Source organism: Dipodomys merriami, unplaced genomic scaffold (genome assembly GCF_024711535.1).
Source record: "Dipodomys merriami isolate MVZ:Mamm:240054 unplaced genomic scaffold, mDipMer1.0.p SCAF_13, whole genome shotgun sequence".
Taxonomy (NCBI): domain Eukaryota; kingdom Metazoa; phylum Chordata; class Mammalia; order Rodentia; family Heteromyidae; genus Dipodomys; species Dipodomys merriami.
In genome coordinates this window covers 40,143,479-40,161,212 of record NW_027202604.1, presented here as the reverse complement: position 1 = coordinate 40,161,212, position 17,734 = coordinate 40,143,479, and the positions used below count along the sequence as shown (strand labels likewise).

The following is a 17,734-nucleotide window of genomic DNA, read 5'->3' as shown; positions in this document are numbered from 1 at the left end:
AAGCACTGAGTTCAAGCCCTAATACTGGCAACACAACACACACACACACACACACACACACACACACACACACACACACACACACACACACACACACACACCAAAAAACTAAACAAAAGGCATCTAGAAATTATTCATTAAAAAAATGGCAGCAAACTTCCCCAAACTCAAGAAAATATCATCCACATGATGGAGGCATATATAAGTCCATACAATACCAGAGAAAATAAATGTTCTAAACAGATTATAGTGAAAAACCAAAACAAAAAATAAAAACCATAAATATGTAGAATGAAGAAAAATACTAAAAGCTTAAAAAGAGAGGTTACAAGTAACTTAAAATGAGAAGCCCATCAGTAAAACAGCAGATTTCTTGATACCAACACTAAATTCAAGGAGGGCATAAACAGATATAATTCAAGACCTGAAAAACAGTAAGTGCCAAGCTAGACTACTGTACCCAGGGAATTTATCCTTCAGAATTGATGGAAAATAAAAACATTCACAACTAAATGCTAAAGGAACTTATAATACTAGAGCAGCACTAGAAAAGATATTTAAGGGAACCCTAGCCTCTGAAGGAGATAATCAAAAAGTAAATCAGCTGGTGCTGGTGGCTCACATCTGTAATCCTAGTTACTAAGGAGGCTGAGATCTGAGGATTACAGTTTGAAGCCAGCCTGGGCAGGAAAGTCTATGAGACTCATATTTCCAATAAACCACTCAGAAAAAGTCAGAAGTGGTGCTGTGGGTCAAGTGGTAGTGTGCTAGCCATGATCAAAGGAAGCTCAGGGACAATGCCAGGCCTTGAGTTCAAGCTCCAGGACCAGAAGAAAATAAAAAAGGAAAGCAGTACAAGAAAAAATAAACCCTACTAGAAAAGTAGATTATCAAAGGAAGAAAAGGAAAGAAGCAAGCAGCACAAAATATCAGAGAATACAACACAATTCTCAATAGTAACATTAAAAGCCAATGGGCGGGGGCTGGGAAGGTGGCTCAGTGGTAGAGCGCTTGCCTTGCATGCCTGAGGCCCTGGGTTCGATTCCTCAGCACCACATAAGCAAAAAGAAAAAAGCCGGGAGTGGCGCTGTGGCTCAAGTGGTAGAGCGCTAGCCTTGAGCTGAAGAGCTGAGTGACAGCGCCCAGGCCCAGAGTTCAGGCCCCACGACTGGACCAAAAAAAAAAAAAAAAAGCCAATGGGCTCAACTCTCCAATCAAAAGATGTAGAATGGCAAAAAATAAGATCCAACCTTTTGTTGCCTGCAAGAAACACATCTTACTGGAAAGGCAAAACAGACTTACTGTGAAAGGATGGGAAAGGATCTTCCAAGCAAACGGACTCCCCCAAAGTAGATAGAAGTAGTCATACTTACACTGGATAAAGTAGACTTCAAGCTAAAATGTTAGAAGATAAAAGGGTTACTTCACATTAATAAAAGAAATGAGGCACTAAGAGGAAATTGCTGTTTTCAACATAGTTGTGCACTCAAACCAAGGCTTCTGGACTTGCAAGCAATGACAGATGTTAGCATGGATATAATGAGAGAATTCAATATCCTCACTTTCACCCATAGATAAGTCATTCAAATAAAAAGCTAATAAAGCGGCCAGGCTCTGATGGCTCATGCCTGTAATCCTAGATAATCAGGAAGCTAAGATCTGAAGACTGTGATTCAAAGCCAGCCTGGGAAGGAAAATCTATGAGACTCTTATCTTGAATTAACCAGTAAAAAACTAGAAGTGGAGCTGTGGTTAAAGGTGTAGAGAGGTAGCCTTGAGCAAAAAAGTTCAAGCTACTGGCCCTGCACACACACACAAATATAACAAAGGAGTGAAAGGGAGCCTGTCTTAGAAAACAAGAAAGTGAGTTGATAGGAGACTTAGAGACAGAAGGAGCATACCACATGTCAAATGGAGAAAAACAGGAGACTGGTGGTGGCTAGGAGAGCCCAGGCTCCTGCTTTACTGTGAGAGCCTATTAATGAGAACTCTACCTCTACTTTCCTTCATGTGAGGAAAAAGCCCACAGCTTTGAGCAGCTACCTTGCCACTGAGAGAAACCCTAAATCAGGTTGTCCTCACTGTACTAACCAGTTTATACTGTAAAAAAATAAGAGACAACTGGGACAGAGCAGGAGAAAGGGTGATATTGTCCCAAAAGAAATGTACTTTTTACCTATGTAACCTTTCTGTACATCACCCTTATAATATCCTTTAGAATTGTTGGAAAATAAAAAACATTCACAATAAATGCTAAAGGAACACATAAGTCCCAAACAATAATAATTTAAAATTTTTAAGAAAAAAAACAGATGTAGTGGGGGAGCAAGAAAAAAAATGCTTCTTGGTTTTCTGTATTTATGAAAATGTTAGTTCATTTTGGTATGTTATTTTTTGTTCTGCCTTCTGTCCCTTTTACTGCAGTAATATGAGGCACAACACATGCTTTTCAACACTTTAACCATGTCCTCTCCCCCCTCCATTGTCCTTCCCCATTTCTACTTTCTTTACATCTACAATTAGAGTAATTCTTATCTCCAGTTAAAGACCAGAAAACCAGAAGTGAAGCTGTGGTGCAAAGTGGTAGAGTTCTAGCCTTGAGCAAAACAAAACAAAAATACCCAAGGGCAGTGCCCAGAGCCTGAGTTCAAGCCCTGTGACAAAAAAAGTATAACCTGATCTGATAAGAATTGGTACTGTCTCCATGACTGGGATCCTTCTAACCCCTCACCCACATGCGGCAAGGGAACTTGGAAAACTTTTCACCCCAGATCTCCCCAGACTGCTATTATCCAGGAGGGAGTGAAATGAAGTCAGCATGCAGGTGAAATGCCCACCGGGCATGCCACAGGCCTGTGCTCCCCAGCAGGACCTGTGGCCTTCCCACACACACTGACAGTGTGGCCCGTGGAGAGCTGAGTCAAAATGCTCTTTACCCAGCCCTGCAAGGTTCCTCTCCGGTGCAGCGAGGCCTCCCGTTCACATCTGTCTGGGTAAGTGTGCTGAACACAGAAGGAGAAGAGCGTGTGGGCAGGTCCTAGGCAGGCTGGGACAGAGGAAACCTGGGATGGCCAGCCACAGTTTCCACAGCAACAGAAGGGCCATGTAGCTCTATCAGACTCAGCCCAGAGCACAGGGTTCTGTTCAAGGCAGGTGTGCTAAGGATATTATTTCCCTTATATGGAGATTCCAAAAATTATTCCATTTTTAACAGGGAGTACTAATTAATTTTTGGTTTGCATTTACTTTTCTGAATTAAATGACCTCCACTAACTAGCTATGTCAGCACTCAAGTTATAAACCATATATTATCCAGAGATTTCTAACATTCCTTATCTATATTCTGATTATTAGGAAAGAAATGTTTTAACATTTTTATTAAATACATGTAGTTTTACTTCTGTCATCATCATTATTCAGAGCTATTATTGACCGAAATGACTTTATAGTTTGAGTAGTGGAAGGTTTTTAACCTTTAGAAGGCAGTGAGGCGGTCTGTTCAGCACCCCACCTCACGAGGCTAAACCCACATTATGGTAAATACCCACTAGTGTGTTCTCTGCCCTAGTTTTAACTTCAGAAATTACAAAAGAACATTGTTGGCCTTTAGCCTGGGCTCCCCAACTCCTGTTAGGAGCGTTCACGGAGCGGGTGGGGTGTTGACGGGCAAGTGCATTCCGTGCTGAATACACTAAACACAATGGTATTTCCCCTGCCTAGCTTCAAAAGATTAATCTTTTTTTGTGTGTGTGTTTTAATCCATGAAAAAAATTCCCCTTCCAATTTTTCTGAACATGTGTGCAGGTGAACTTGGGCCGCGGAACACTGGCCTGCCCTGGTGCCTATGCCTACTCAGATTTCTCCCAAGTATGTTTTTCATGTAGTTATGGTGAGCCGAGGAACATGAGAATGCTAGCTTCTCTATGTGTTAAGAACACGGTGAGAAGGGCAAGGAGAAGCACACAGCATACATAGAGTGTAGCATCAGAGACTGTTCAAAGCTAAACTTGGACTAAATGGAAGACCACAGTTCTTAACAAAAAACTTTTTTTTTTTTTTTTTTTTTTTGGGTCCGGTCATGGGGCCTGAACTCAAGGCCTGGGCGCTGTCCCTCAGCTCTTCAGCTCAAGGCTAGCACTCTACCACTTGAGCCACAGCGCCACTTCCGGCTTTTTTCTTTTTGCTTATGTGGTGCTGAGGAATTGAACCCAGGGCTTTGAGCATGCAAGTCGAACGCTCTACCACTGAGCCACCTTCCCAGCCCCACAAAAAACTTATTTTTAAAGCCAGTATTACAGACATTTGCTCAACTGACATATTTTAAATCTGATATGGTAGTGAATAGCCAGAACTACAGCACCAATTAATACATGGAAGTGGATGTCTGATCCACATAGTGTTTCGGAGGTTTTAATTCTCCCCTTTTACACACCCCTCCCAAGTGTGAGGGGGAACAACGCTCGGAAGGAAATGCACTCATTACCTCACTCACGTAACTGTAACCTCTCTCTACAGAGTCTTTACAATAAAATTAGCAAATACTGTAGAGCTTTTCTTATGTACCTGACAATCAAGATGACCAAGATGAAAGCAAATGATACATTACTCCCACCAAAAAACCCTTCAAGATGAGGTAGAGTAAGGATGTATGTGATATGTGGTCATTTCAACACGCCTCGCCACAGAGACACAATCCCCTGTGGCCGGGAAGTGGCGGGGTGGCCTGTGGAAGGGACAGGACGCATCGTTCTCGATGGCAACAGTGCTGGCTGACATTAATGACAGCTGATATGAGCTGCTTTTCTCCCCAGACATTTACTATATAATTACTTGCTCCAAGAGATTAAAAAAAAAGTCCATGGCATTATTAACGTGAGAAACATCCTTTTCTCTGAGGTTGGCATTGGAATCTTGGCCCATGCCACCCCCCTTCTCTCCCGTGTCCTCGGCTTGCTCCTTGAGTGCAGGCCGAGGCCCGCTGACCTGCCTGTTGGTCTCTAGGCCCTCACACACCTCGGGATGCTGCTGATCATGGGATCCGTAGCTATGGACATTTCTGTGACTCACAGTTTTGGGGATGACACCAAATGTCAATCTCGCGCCCACATGCACACGTCGACGGGAGGCCTGTCCATCTGCCAACTGTGCCAGCTGCCCGCCGAGTGTCCCCCAGGCCGCCACCCTCAGCCCCAGGGGCTCCCGCATGGCCAAGTTCAAATGCAAATCCTCCCTCCACAGCCTGCTTCCTTCTTGTGCTGTGGGTCTTCCACATGTCCTTCAGCGCACACACCTCTATCTCTGCTGTTGCTGCCCCCAACTTGACCTCACACAGTCCAATATTTATCACTGAATCCTGAGCCATCTTACCCATGAGTTATTTCCTCAGGCACTTGTTGTCTGTATTAGGATATTCCGAGATGCACCGTTTCCAGGGCTCCGGGGCCTCTCCAGTGGGTACATGGTGACTCTCCTGTGCAGGCACAAGAGGCGGTCCAGCATCTTCACCGCACCAGCCTTTCTCCAAGAGCAGCCCCAGAGCAAAGGGCCACCGGACCATTCTCCTGCTCATGGGTTTCTTTGTAGTCATGTAATGCTTGGATTGTGTGGTCTACTCCTCAAGAATTATGAAGAACAATGACTCAATTCGTCTCTGTGTCCAGATGAAGGTGGCCAATGGCTTGTTCATGTGTCCTGACAAACGAGTGATTAACTTTTTAAATCTTTGTGGGGATCAAGAGGAAATGTTTTAATGATGAGCCGAGTGATGAAGTTCTCCTGATAAGCTCATACACAGCTTTGCAAGCATTAGTCCTGAGGCAGTACATAAGCTCTGGGTTAGATGAGTGGGGATATGATTGCTGACCCAGTCTACCTACTAACCTATCTCAGGTAACATCATGGCTGCACATTTTTGCTGTTGGCAAGGGAAACTTCGTGTCCTGGGTTGATCCACACACCTACAGATAGTGATAGTGCACAGTGCTCCTCAGTAACTCAGTCACCTCAGTGACCTCTATTTTGCCTAGCTAAATATGCCACAAAATACCATGTGACCCATGGATATTCTTTTACAGATACGACAAAATGAACTGCACATAGTAGCTGAAACGACGATTTGAGCTCTAATGCCCGTATATAGCATGATTTATAATAATCAAGAATGGAAACTCAATGCCAATAAGCAGATGAATCATAAATCCAATACAGCCTGAATATTATACAGGAATATTGTACATAGAATATTATACAGTTTCAAACTAAAAGGAAATTCTTATGGTTCACCAAAGACAAACACTGAAAATGTTATTTCAAGTACACTGTCAGTCACAAGAAAACAAACACTGAATGTGCATGAGAAGGTGGAATTCAAAGTGTAGCTTACAGAGAAAACAGGATGACAGCTGTTGAGGGTACAGGACATGGAAAGATTAGGAATTCTTGTTTGGTAGGGAAAAAAGTCACTAGAGCTGGCTGGAGAGTTTGTCTTACAGTAATATGAATGTGCTTAATACCCTTGACCTGTCCTCTTAAAATGGCTAAAATGCTATGCTCTTTGTTCAATAAATGTTTCCACTGGCCTTTATGTTAAATGAAACAAGTCAGATGTAAGTCATCCCTGCTCTGTGAAAGTGGTCACTGCAGACTGGGAAGCACAGGAAGGGACAGGATGAAGCTCCCCAGGGAGCATGGAACACACAGAAGGAATCACCGCTGGTTCCTCTTTGGCATGGCTAACAGAACTTACCATACACTGCAAAACTGCCCAAGTGCATGACATTTCCAACACATAAAAATAACCCATGGTGGAAGAGACAAATGTTATTGCTATCACTTGACTGTTACACACTATATATGTATACTAAATTACCACAGTGCACCCATGAAGCTGTACAAAAAATATACCTTAAAGTTCTAAAGTTGCATCTGTGTATAAGCATCTGTGTAAAACAATTCCCTGAAATTAAAAAATAAGACAGGATTCTAAATGCATCAAAATACAATCTTCTGGGCTGGGAATGTGGCTTAGTGTTGAATGTTTGCCTAGCATGCATGAAGCTCTGGGTTCCTCAGTACCACATAAACAGAAAAGGCCAGAAATAGTGCTGTGGTTCAAATGGTAGAGTGCTAGCCTTGAGGAAAAGAAGCTCAGGCCCTGACTGGCAAAATAAATAAATAAATAAATAAATAAAATACTATTTTCTGAAATCTCAGTAAGTCAATTAAAAATTCAGTTGAAAGTCTCTCAAATAAATCAGATGAAGTAAGACAGAAAATCAGGTTTGAAGACAAAGCGGATGAATTAAAACTTTCAGACAAATACAAATCTTCACCTATAAGAAAGACTATGTGCCAAGCGCTAGTGGCTCACGCCTGTAATCCTAGCTACTCAGGAGGCTGAGATCTGAGGATCTTGTTCAAAGCCAGCCTGGGCAGGAAAGTCTGTGAGACTCTTATCTCCAATAAACCACTCAAAAAAAACCGAAAGTGGCTGTGGCTCAAGTGGTAGAGCGCTAGCCTTGAGCTGAAGAGCTGAGGGACAGCTCCCAGGCCCAGAGTTCAAGCCCCATGACTACCCCCTCCCCCAAAAAAGACAGATAAGGGGTGGGTAAGAAGGCTGAAAGGAGTGGCATTGATCAAGATGCACTGTACTCATAAACTGCTTCAGTAAACAGCAACTCCTTTGTACAACTACTTAAAAGATAAAAATATTAGAAACAAAAAAACCCCACCTCCTATGAGTGACAGACTTAGAAACTGTTACTCTAGAGAAATATTAGTGTATCACAATACATTTCCTTAATACTTATCCAAATACAGAGCACTTGTTATATATCTAATGCACAATGAAAAAATAGGACCTCTATCTCTTTAGTTTGTATCACAGAGACCATTGTAGTATTTTATTAAAAAATTAAATATGTAAAGAAAACCTTAACTAAAGAAGTGAAAGAGTTCTACAATGAAAACTTATAAGCCATTGAAGAAATTAGAGAAGACACTAGTAGATAAAGACATCCTGTGTTCATAGATCAGTAGACTCTATATTGTAAAAACAGCCACACTATTGAAAGAAATCTAGATTCAGTGAAAGCCATCAAATTCTCAGTGTCATCCTTCACAGAAATAGAAAAAAATCAAAACCCTTAAAAATTCATGTGAAGCTGGGAGCCAATGGCTCACACCTATAATCCTAGCTACTCAGGAGGCTGAGATCTGAGGATCACAGTTCTAAGCCAGCCTGGAGCAGAAAAGCCCAGGAGACTCATCTCCAATTAACCAGCAAAAAGCCAGAAGTGGTATGAGTCAAGTGGAAAAGCCCCAGGCCTTGAACAAAAAAAGCTCCCGAGTCAGGTGCCAGTGGCCCAGCCTGTAATCCTAGTTACCCTGGAGGCTGCTATCGGAGGATAGTGGTTCAAAGCCACCGAGGGCAGGAAAGTCTATGAGACTCTTATCTCCAATCACAGAAAAAGTTGTAGAGTACTAGACCGAGCAAAAGGAGCTCAGGGACAGCACCCAGGCCCTTAGTTCAAGCCTCAGGACTGGCAAGAAAAAAAAAAAAAGTTCAGGGACAGCGCCCAGGTCCTGAGTTCAAACCCCAGGACTAGCATGTGCAGGCACGCGCGCGCGCGTGCGCGCGCGCGCACACACACACACACACACACACACACATGATCATGTGGTAACATGAAAGACAAAGAACAATACTGGAGGTGTGATGACGATAACAGCTGTCACTAATCCAGTCATAATGAACACAGCAGGGCACTGACAAAAAAACACACACATAGACCAAGACATCCAGAAAAAAACCCCCACAAGTATGGCCATCTGATTTTCAACAAAGGTGCCCAAAACACACTGAAGACAGCTTCCTCAGTAACTGGTGCCTAGCCTTCCCAGTGCAGTGTTTATAGGTGTGCACAGCCATGCCCAGTGTTTATTTCTACTTAATCAGAAGGACCACTAAGTTAATGATAATGGTCAAGATGAGAAGATTGTGGCGCTGTGATTTATGTAAGAAACACTCTGTTTTTATCTCCTCAACCCCTGGCAACCGCTAAGTATTTTTTGGTGTATTAATGAGTGGCTGAAGGCCAAACATTAAGCCAGTCATGATTCCATAATGAAGCATCTGTAAAATCGGGGCAGGGTAGGGTGCTGAACATGTGGAGGTACAGGGAGGTGCCACACACGCCTCTTAACCGTGGGAGCACAGTCCAGTCGGTGTGGGGTGCATGCTTGAGCATGGTGGCACTTCTCTGGTGTGCTAGCACTTGTGTGGGCTGTGCGCCACACTCAACTTGAATATGGCTGTGACAGGAGGTGTGGCTTGGTGGTTTTAGCCCAGGTTACAAAACGGCCATGGCTTCCAGTTTGCTCTCACTTGCTTGGTAGAAGCCACATGCCAAGTTGTGAGCTGACCTAAGGTGAGGTCCAACTACCGGGCAGGGAACTGAGGGAGGTCTCTGGCCAATAACCAATGGGTAACTCAGGCCCTCAATCCAAGATTCCGTGTACTGGGATCCCGCCACAGACCAGCAGTGTTGGGAAAGCCCCGTGAAACCAGGAAGCAACCACAACAAGCCTACTACGAGGGTGTGCTAGAGACCCCGGAAACCAGCCTAGGACTCAGAGCTGCAGGGAATGGAGACAGCGCTTGTGGTTCCCAGCTAAGTTTTAGGAAGTAACTACTTTTCATTGGGAAGGACCTACCCTGCCTTACCGCTCAGCAAAGAAAACCTGGCTGGTTTTGAACTCCACACACATTAGCAGACTCAAGCCAGTTTATTAGGATCTTTACAGAGGAATCTCAGTTGAGTTTTTCCTAATTTGTATTTCCTTACATCAAAACAGGGCATGTGGGACACACCGTAATCTCAGCTACTTGAGGTGACCAGTCAGGAGAGGAATGTATGTTTAAGGCCTAGAATTCAAACAGAAATTCCAACTAGTGAGAAAAAAGACTTATCAAAGTCAGTTAGAAATCACATTGGCTTTTAATTAAGTATCTCATTCACACAGCTTCCTCTTTGGCTGCTGTTCTGGCAACAATGAGGTCCCCACTCTCAGGAAGATGCCCGACAGGACTGCACGCTGCGTGAACAGGCCCCAAGCCAGGGCAATCAGAACAGGAAAACAAGGAATAGCAAAACCACCTTTCCCCCTACTCACAAAGAGATTTGGAATCAGAGAACCTGGAGCCTAGAGCTCAATACAAACAAGGAAAGTAATGTTCCAGGAATGAAGTTGCCTCTCCCACACTCCAGAGCAAGACAGATCTTGAGAAATGCATTGACCACTGACCGCTGACCTCCTCCAACAGGAGCGGCCCATGCCGGCATGTGCAAAGGAAACGTTTTGCTTCTATTTCATTTCCCAGAGAGGTATAAAATCTACAACAGGGAACACAATCAGAACAAATAGGTTCACTCAACAGAAATGCTCCTATAATGACTTCTGCTTGCTGAGGTATTCAGCACATTATTCCACACTGGAAACGTCAGGGCCGTCTGAGAACTTGGGGCAGCCACACTCACTGACAGGTCTGTGCAAGAGATACAGACACACAACCCTCCTTTTTTTCAGTGTATATGGCAAGGAGCCAAGACTCCATCATCAAAATAAATTACTTTGAACATTACAGTGCACAGAACAAGAGGGAAAGACACCTTCTTCTCAGAGGGTGACTGAAAGGCATTGTGAAAGGTTCGTGTCCTGTGACATGGAGGGTGGAACTCAGTGCCTGTGGCCTTCATTAGCTTGACCCCTGCTCCTGGGCGGCAGCAGCCTCAGTAGGGGCCGTTTCCTGACCACGTTCCACTGGCTTCTCTTCCCCTTCCTCGTCGTCATCATCATCTTGGGGATAGAGGTCAGGGTACTTCTGCATGCATTCCTGCATGGCCCGGAACTGGTTTACACAGTCTGACCCCTTGATATCTTCTGTGCTGTAGTGGAAGCAGGAGAAGGCCGACTTGAACTGCTCCCCACAGGGGCCGCTGGCCATCCCCCCGAGGCATGGGCAGTTCCAGTTAATGTCTCCGTTTGGCAGTATCAGTCCTGGAACAGGAAGATGGGCGAGGAGAAGGTGAGATGTTCTCTCTGGTTTCAAACAGGCAAAGCCAGTCCAGTCCTCACAGTGCCTGCAGGGTACTCCCTTGGGACCTACCTCTCCATTTGGATCAGGTTTAGACACCTGGGACAAACCCAGCACGCCTCGGTTTAGCAGGGCGCCCACCAGCATCCTTCCCACAGGCAGCACTGATCTGTACTCTACACCGCCTCCCAGTGCTATGAGCTGAGTTACCGAATTCAAGGCTAGCAATCCTCTACTCCAAAGAGGAAGCAGTGTCTTAGGTGGAGCAGCCCTGCTCTGCCACCTCCCACACAGACCATGGGGACCAGACGCCCCCAGCTCCCTGCCTTTACTGCCTCTTGCTCTGCAGTCTGGGGAGAGACGAGGAAGACGATAATCCTTATGGTATACCATGAAAAACCAGTGGCACTGCTGAATAATATGCCAGTGTTGAAATTCTGGAAAGAAAGGACCGAGAGAAGGGAGAGCCATAAAGGGGTAAGACTGGAATACACTGTGAAAATGTGGAAATGTAGCAATGAAATGCTCCTCTATAACTATGCTAGCAAAATAAAGGATAAAAATGAAAATATCAAGCTGGGTACCAGGTTGCTCATTCCTATAATCCTAGCCACTCAGGAGGCTGAGATCTGAGGATATCACGGTTCAAAGCCAGCCTGGCCAAGAAAGTACGTAAGACTCTTACCTCCAATTAACCACCAGAAAACTGGAAGTGGAGCTGTGGCTCAAAGTGGTAGAGCACTAGACTTGAGCAAAAGGAGTTCAAGGACAGTCCAGGAAATGAGTTCAAGCCCCACGACCAACAACAAAAACCGTTTGAGGGCTGGTACACAGCTCAGTGGTAGAGCCGTTGCCTGGCATGCACGAGGCCCTTAGATTCACCCCCAGCCTATAACAGACAAACAACATGTCACACACTTGTCGGAAGGGAGTAAGATTAGGGAAGTGTTTTTAGTTTGTGTTATATGGGACTCTTTGTCCTATCTACTTTGAACTTTGTACACATCAAAATATTTCCTGGCTTTCCTAATGCTTTTAAGATGATGGCTTTGACACAGAAAAGTGATTCATACACTCCAGAAGATGCTCTCTAAGAAAGCACTGAAAATGTCCACTGGAAGCACGCATTATCCTTCACCGCAGGGAAAGCTTAGCATAGTACTCTGTGCCCAAGTCCAAGGATGAGCCCCACCTCCTAATTCCAGCTTGGGAACCCTGGCTGATCATCCACAGCTGCTGCCACTGCTCCTTCCTTATGAAGAGGAGTCACAGCGGAGACAGCAGTGGTCCTGCCTCTGACCACAACAGCCACAGGGCAACTCTTCTCAAGCACACAGCTCATCGTCTGCCACTTCTGCTTCAGACTCAAATCTGCTAATAACCCTGTACAGTTTCCCAAAGAAGTAATATTGACACTTAAAATTACAACCAGGGGCTGGGAAGGTGGCTCAGTGGTAGAGCACTTGCCTTGCATGTATGAGGCCCTGGGTTCGATCCCTCAGCACCACATAAGCAAAAAGAAAAAAGCCAGAAGTGGTGCTGCAGCTTCAGTGGTAGAGCACTAGCCTTGAGCTAAAGAGCTGAGGGACAGCGCCCAGGCCCAGACCAAAAAAAAAAAAAAATTATAACCAGGTCTGCAGATGTCCCTCTTCATGATTCAGGGTGAGTGGGCTGGAACGAGAGCATCTTACACAGAGCACGGGCTATCAGTTTTCATCAGGGACTCAGTATCAATCCACGTGATGGTGGCTTCAGAAGTGAAGTTCAGACATACATTTTAAACACTGAGAGGCTAGCAAAGCAAACTCTGACTTGTCCTGCTGACCTCTCAATCAAATAGTGAAGCGTGCTTAACTAATTTGGACTTAAAGATGAGCGATTGACAAGGGATTTATTTTTGTTTATAAAATGCTGAATCAGCACGTACAGTGGCTCACACCTGTAAACCCAGCTACTCAGGAGGTAGAGATTAGTAGGAAGATTGTGGTTTGAGGTCAGCGTGGGCAAATTGTGAGAGTTCCTTCTCCAACAACAAGCTGGGCATGATGATACAAGCCTGGGATCCTGGCTAGGCAGAAGGCTATAGGTGAGGAGGATCATAGTCCAAGGTCAAATCTGAGCAAAAATGAGAGATCTACTTGGGGTCAAGGGTCTGCCTCACATTGTAGTCGTTACTCTTCTAGCGATCATTTTGGAGCTCTCTGGCTCTGTGTGGAGTCTGTACGCTCCACCGTTGTTGACGGTGCTAGCTATGTGTCCTCGGCTTTGCCCTACCCCAGGAGGAGCGGGGTAACGAGAGTTCCATCCAAGAGCCTACATCCTGGGGGCTGCTGCTTCAAGCTTTCACTGACTTCTCAGCACTTGGCTCTGGAAGCCTGAATTAATACCATAGGTGTCAGGTGTGTTTTTGGTGGATAAACCAAGTACATTTTGGGGGCATTTCCTGTTTTTTGGTTATGGGACTTGAACGTGGGGCCTGGGCGCCGTTCCTGAGGTCTTTTACTCAAGGTCAGTGTTTTACCTCTTGAGCCACAGTGTCACTTCCAGTTTTCTGGTGGCTAACTGGAGATAAAAGTCTCGGAGCCTTCTTGCCTGGGCTGGCTTCTAACTGTGATCCTCAGATCTCAGCCTCCTACGTAGCTAGAATTACAGGCGTGAGCCACAGGCACTGGCACGAACTGAGTACTGTTGAGGATGTGTGGACATCTGTGGATACTGCGCACACCATCACTCTCTACAGGTGAGAAGCAGCTGGGATTCCAGCAGATGACGTTCTAGGCCCACATGGCCACCTCTATATTTGGTTACCAAGGAACACACAGAAGTATGACTGGTTTGGCTGAGGCCTGCAGCTGTGTGGCGTGACCCACTTCACAGGAAAAAGCAGGCTCTGTACCTCACTTGCATGCCAGTGCAGAATTCAAGGTCACTTAAGCAGGCAGATGGATCCTTGTCACCATAAGCTACCTGTAACTAACTCCCCCCAAACTTAATCAGCATGAAGCATGCAACCTGCTGACCCTGGGGAAAGAAGAGGTGTGAATGTCTCAGCATGGAGAGATTGCTGCCCGACAGCTGGCTTGGAGGGAGGCAGCAGAGCACCTGCGGTGCCCGCGGGACCAGAGCCGGTCAGGGCTGGGATGGGGCCACGGACCAGCCTGGCTAAGGAGGCAGTAGAACTGTCAACACCATACCTTGCTCAGAATGTGTCGTGGTTCCCTAGGAGGCCCCGGGTCACTCACCGTGCTCCTCATACGGGTCGTTGGGATCGTCAGCCACTAGCTCTGCACTGCTGGGAGCTTCGTGGTCTTCTTTGGTCACAAATATGATTCGATCTTTCCCTGGTGTGTGGAGAACAGAAGAGACATTTCATTTGAGAGCAGGAAGTTTACTTAAGTCTAGGACTGTCCCATGCGTAGCCCCCAGAAGGGGCCTCTGATCAAACCACACCCCTAGGAGCCTCGCCTGAAACCAAAACTCCACCACAGTCGTGGGCGTGGAGGAAGGCAGCAGATGAATCTCAATCCAGCCAACGCTGATCCCCCAAACTTGTCATTGGCTCTCCAATGACAAGTCTTTTTCTCTTCCACCAAGAAAGGACTAGTGCTCCCCTCTTCCCAAAAGAGAACCATGGAAAATTCCCAAGGCCCTGTGGCTGTCCTCCCCACCGTGACCCTCCTTCCTTGCTCTGCTCCAAGCTGCCAGCAGGCAACCCTCCCCACCTTTGGAGATGAAGGGCCAGGGATGTTCAGAGGGCCTGTAGCCAAGCACCCGGTTTGGCAGTGCTGCACCCGGTACTCCCCAGGCTGGAGAGAAGGGCTGAGAGACCAAATAAAATCAGGGGGCTGGAGATGTGGCCCAGGTAGTAGAGTGCCAGCCACTAAGTGAAAGAGTCAGATAGCAAGCCCAAGTCCCAGTCTCAAAAAAGGGAGAGAGATAGGGAGGGGGAGAGGGAGAGGAAGAGGGGGAGAGGAAGAAGGAGAGGGAGGGGACAGAAGGGAGGATGGAAATTACGGTTTTAGTTTGTGACATTCCTTGACTTCAAAGTTCTTTCATTAGACCCATTCATCTGGTTCAGGATTTTAAGCAGACACAACCCAAAAAGCTATACTATTATACTGAAAGTGTTCAACCCTCAGGATACAAAATAAGCATGAGACAGTTCTACAGAATGCACACCCTTAGTACTTTCACATGAATATGACAGAGATGTCCACTGTTTTCCTTTGCACAGGCAACTCAAAGCATGGTGTCAATCTGGAACAAAAAAGGGGAAAAATGTGCTCTCTGGTACCCCTGGAGTTTTCCCACAGGGTTCAGAAAGCCTGAAGATGGCTGAGAACCTGGACAAACTAAGTGTATGGTGATGTGGAGGCCGGGCTGCCAGCCACGCAGCCCACCCAGCACTACTCCTGTAGGAAGCCAGCCTATGGGAAATGCCCCAGGACCCACCTCGGAAAGGAATAGGCCACAGGAGGGACAGACATCCAGGGTCAAGACTGCACTGGAAGCAAACTAATCATGGCCAGAAGGGAGGGAGGACCACAGCCCAGGATACCTCAGCTACCCTCGCGGCCCCAGGGGCAGATTCCAACAACAATATTGGGAAGTGCTGACATTTTGTCTTCTGTGCCCTGCTTCTCGGGGAAGCCCTCACTGGCTAGCCCTCAGCTTGGTAGAGGAGAGGCAGGAGGTGCAGTGACAAGAAGTCTGCAGGGTAGAAAGATAACAGTGAAATCTCTCTGCCTCCAATAAATAATGAAGCCTAAATTTTTTAAAAGGAAATAAAAAGAAATATACAAGATAATTTCAGAATTTAGGATTCTCATAAAAGACACAGGGCTGGGGGCATGGCTCATGACAGAGCAAAGCCCAGAGTTTAAGCCCCAGTAACACAGAAAAAACAGAAAAAAAGCCATGAGAGACACAAAGGGTGAGGAGGAGACATCTAAACTAGTTAGACATTAAAGAACAGGGCCCAAAGTAGGAAGAGTTCGGGAAAGGATGCACTGGCAAAAAAGACCAAGTGGTAGACAGTGTGAAAGGGTAAGGCTGAGAGGCAGGCAGGCAAGCGCTTTCTTAAATCCCACAGGAAAGAAAAAAGATTACCAAGCAGAACAAGAAAAAGCACTTTCTAAGGACAAGACAAAAGCTAGGGAAGGTCTACAAGTGAGCAGTTCTATCCTGTTTGCTGGTGGAATTGAACTTGGGACCCAAGGGTTTTATGACTTGGCCAGGCTCCCAGCCCCTAGGTGAGTGTTTCCCTCTTGATCTCTGCTGTGTTAGCAGCCAGCCGGACCCGGTCCTCCTTTCCAGAGAATGAAGACTCTGAAACCCTCCAAGAAAAGGAGGGGAAATCCTTAAGTGCAGAGCCCATTGATGCAAGGACTCAAAATCAACCCGCCAGCAGAGGAAGTTAGTTAGATTTGGAGAGACCAAATAAGAACGGAGGCTAGAGACCTAAGGAGGCGGTGGGGGAAGGGGGCAGGTCTGCAGGCAGGCTCGGCCGGCGCGGGCTCGAACTGGCTGGGTGACCTCCGGGGGTCGCCTCGCGCTGCGGGTTTCAGTTTCGCTACCTTAAACTGCCGCGTCGGACTATCGGCCAGGAGCTCATTCTGCTAAGTGAATGGCTCCCGACCTCTCGATTCGCCAGACCCGAGACTGGGAGCGGGAGCGGGCCCGGTGGCAGTCCGATTCTCCCGCGCCGCCGGGTGGAGGGAAGCCGCGAGGAGACCTGTGGCCCCAACTCCGTTAAGGGGTGCGGGGGGCGGTGTCCGACCCGGACGGCACCGCACAGCCCGGCTTCCGGCCTCCCCGACGCGTGGACGCCGACAGCCCGGCGGGGCGGCGCGCAGCGGCTCCGCGCAGGTGAGCCGCGCCCGGCCCGAGGCGGAGCGCAACGGACGCCCCGCGGCGCCGCGGCCGCGCCGCCTCCCCGGCGGTTACGGGGCCGGCGCGGCGCGGACGCACGTGGCGCCGCGGGTCCGCAGCGGTTCGCCCCAAACCTCTCCCGGCGGCGCCCGCGCGCCCCGCGCCCCGCGGCCCGGCTGGGGCGGCCCCACGTGCGGCCCCGAGGCCCGGCCCGCGGCCCGCCGTGACCTTGGGCCAGCCGGTTCCTTCCGGAACGTCGGTTTTCTCGCCGGTCCAACGCGGAGGCGACCCCGCCGCCCGGCCCCGCCGCAGGGTCTCGAGGGTCCCGGCGGTGGCGGCGCCCCGGTCGCCCGCCCGGCCGAGGGGCTGAGGGGCCTGAGCGGGTCGAACGGACCGCGGGTCTTCTCCATGGCAGCCGCCCGACCTACCTTCCTGCCGACAGTAGGCCATGGCTGCGCCTGGCGCTGGGACCTCGCAGAGGCGGCGGTTCTGGCGGCCGGAGCGGATACACTTGGGCGCCGTGACCTCGCTCTCCTCCGGCACCGCGGGCGGCTCAGAGGCCCGCGCGCCTCCGCCCCCTCCAGGCCTGCCCGCCGCGCGCCTGCCGCCGCGCCTTCACAGCCCCGGCCCGGCCCCTCCGACGGGAACTACACTTCCCAGCAGGCCGTGCGCCTGCCGCCACACCTTCACAGCCCCGGCCCGGACCCTCCGACGGGAACTACACTTCCCAGCAGGCCGCGCGCCGCTCGGCGGCTTTCCTGGCCGCAC

The 17,734-nt window shown here is 47.9% G+C and overlaps 1 protein-coding gene and 1 pseudogene across 2 annotated transcripts in view; one reads left to right on the top strand and one right to left on the bottom strand.

Annotated features, from left to right (window-relative positions):
- Positions 1-17,595, bottom strand: part of LOC138824848 (mitochondrial intermembrane space import and assembly protein 40) — a 46,480-nt gene extending 28,885 nt beyond the window's left edge. The window contains exons 1-3 of one of the 2 annotated variants that reach the window (XM_070019220.1): positions 17,395-17,595; positions 14,338-14,436; positions 9,980-11,058 (exon numbers count right to left, since the gene is read on the bottom strand). In XM_070019220.1, coding sequence (XP_069875321.1) covers positions 10,757-11,058; positions 14,338-14,436; positions 17,395-17,416 — 423 coding nt within the window. In that variant the 5' untranslated portion in view covers positions 17,417-17,595 and the 3' untranslated portion in view covers positions 9,980-10,756. Of the gene's footprint in view, positions 1-9,979; positions 11,059-14,337; positions 14,437-17,394 lie in introns of those variants that run through there. The other variant, XM_070019222.1, reaches the window with a different exon arrangement.
- On the top strand, positions 2,926-5,750 carry LOC138824582 (vomeronasal type-1 receptor 90-like; annotated as a pseudogene).
- Positions 17,596-17,734: the final 139 nt, after the last annotated feature.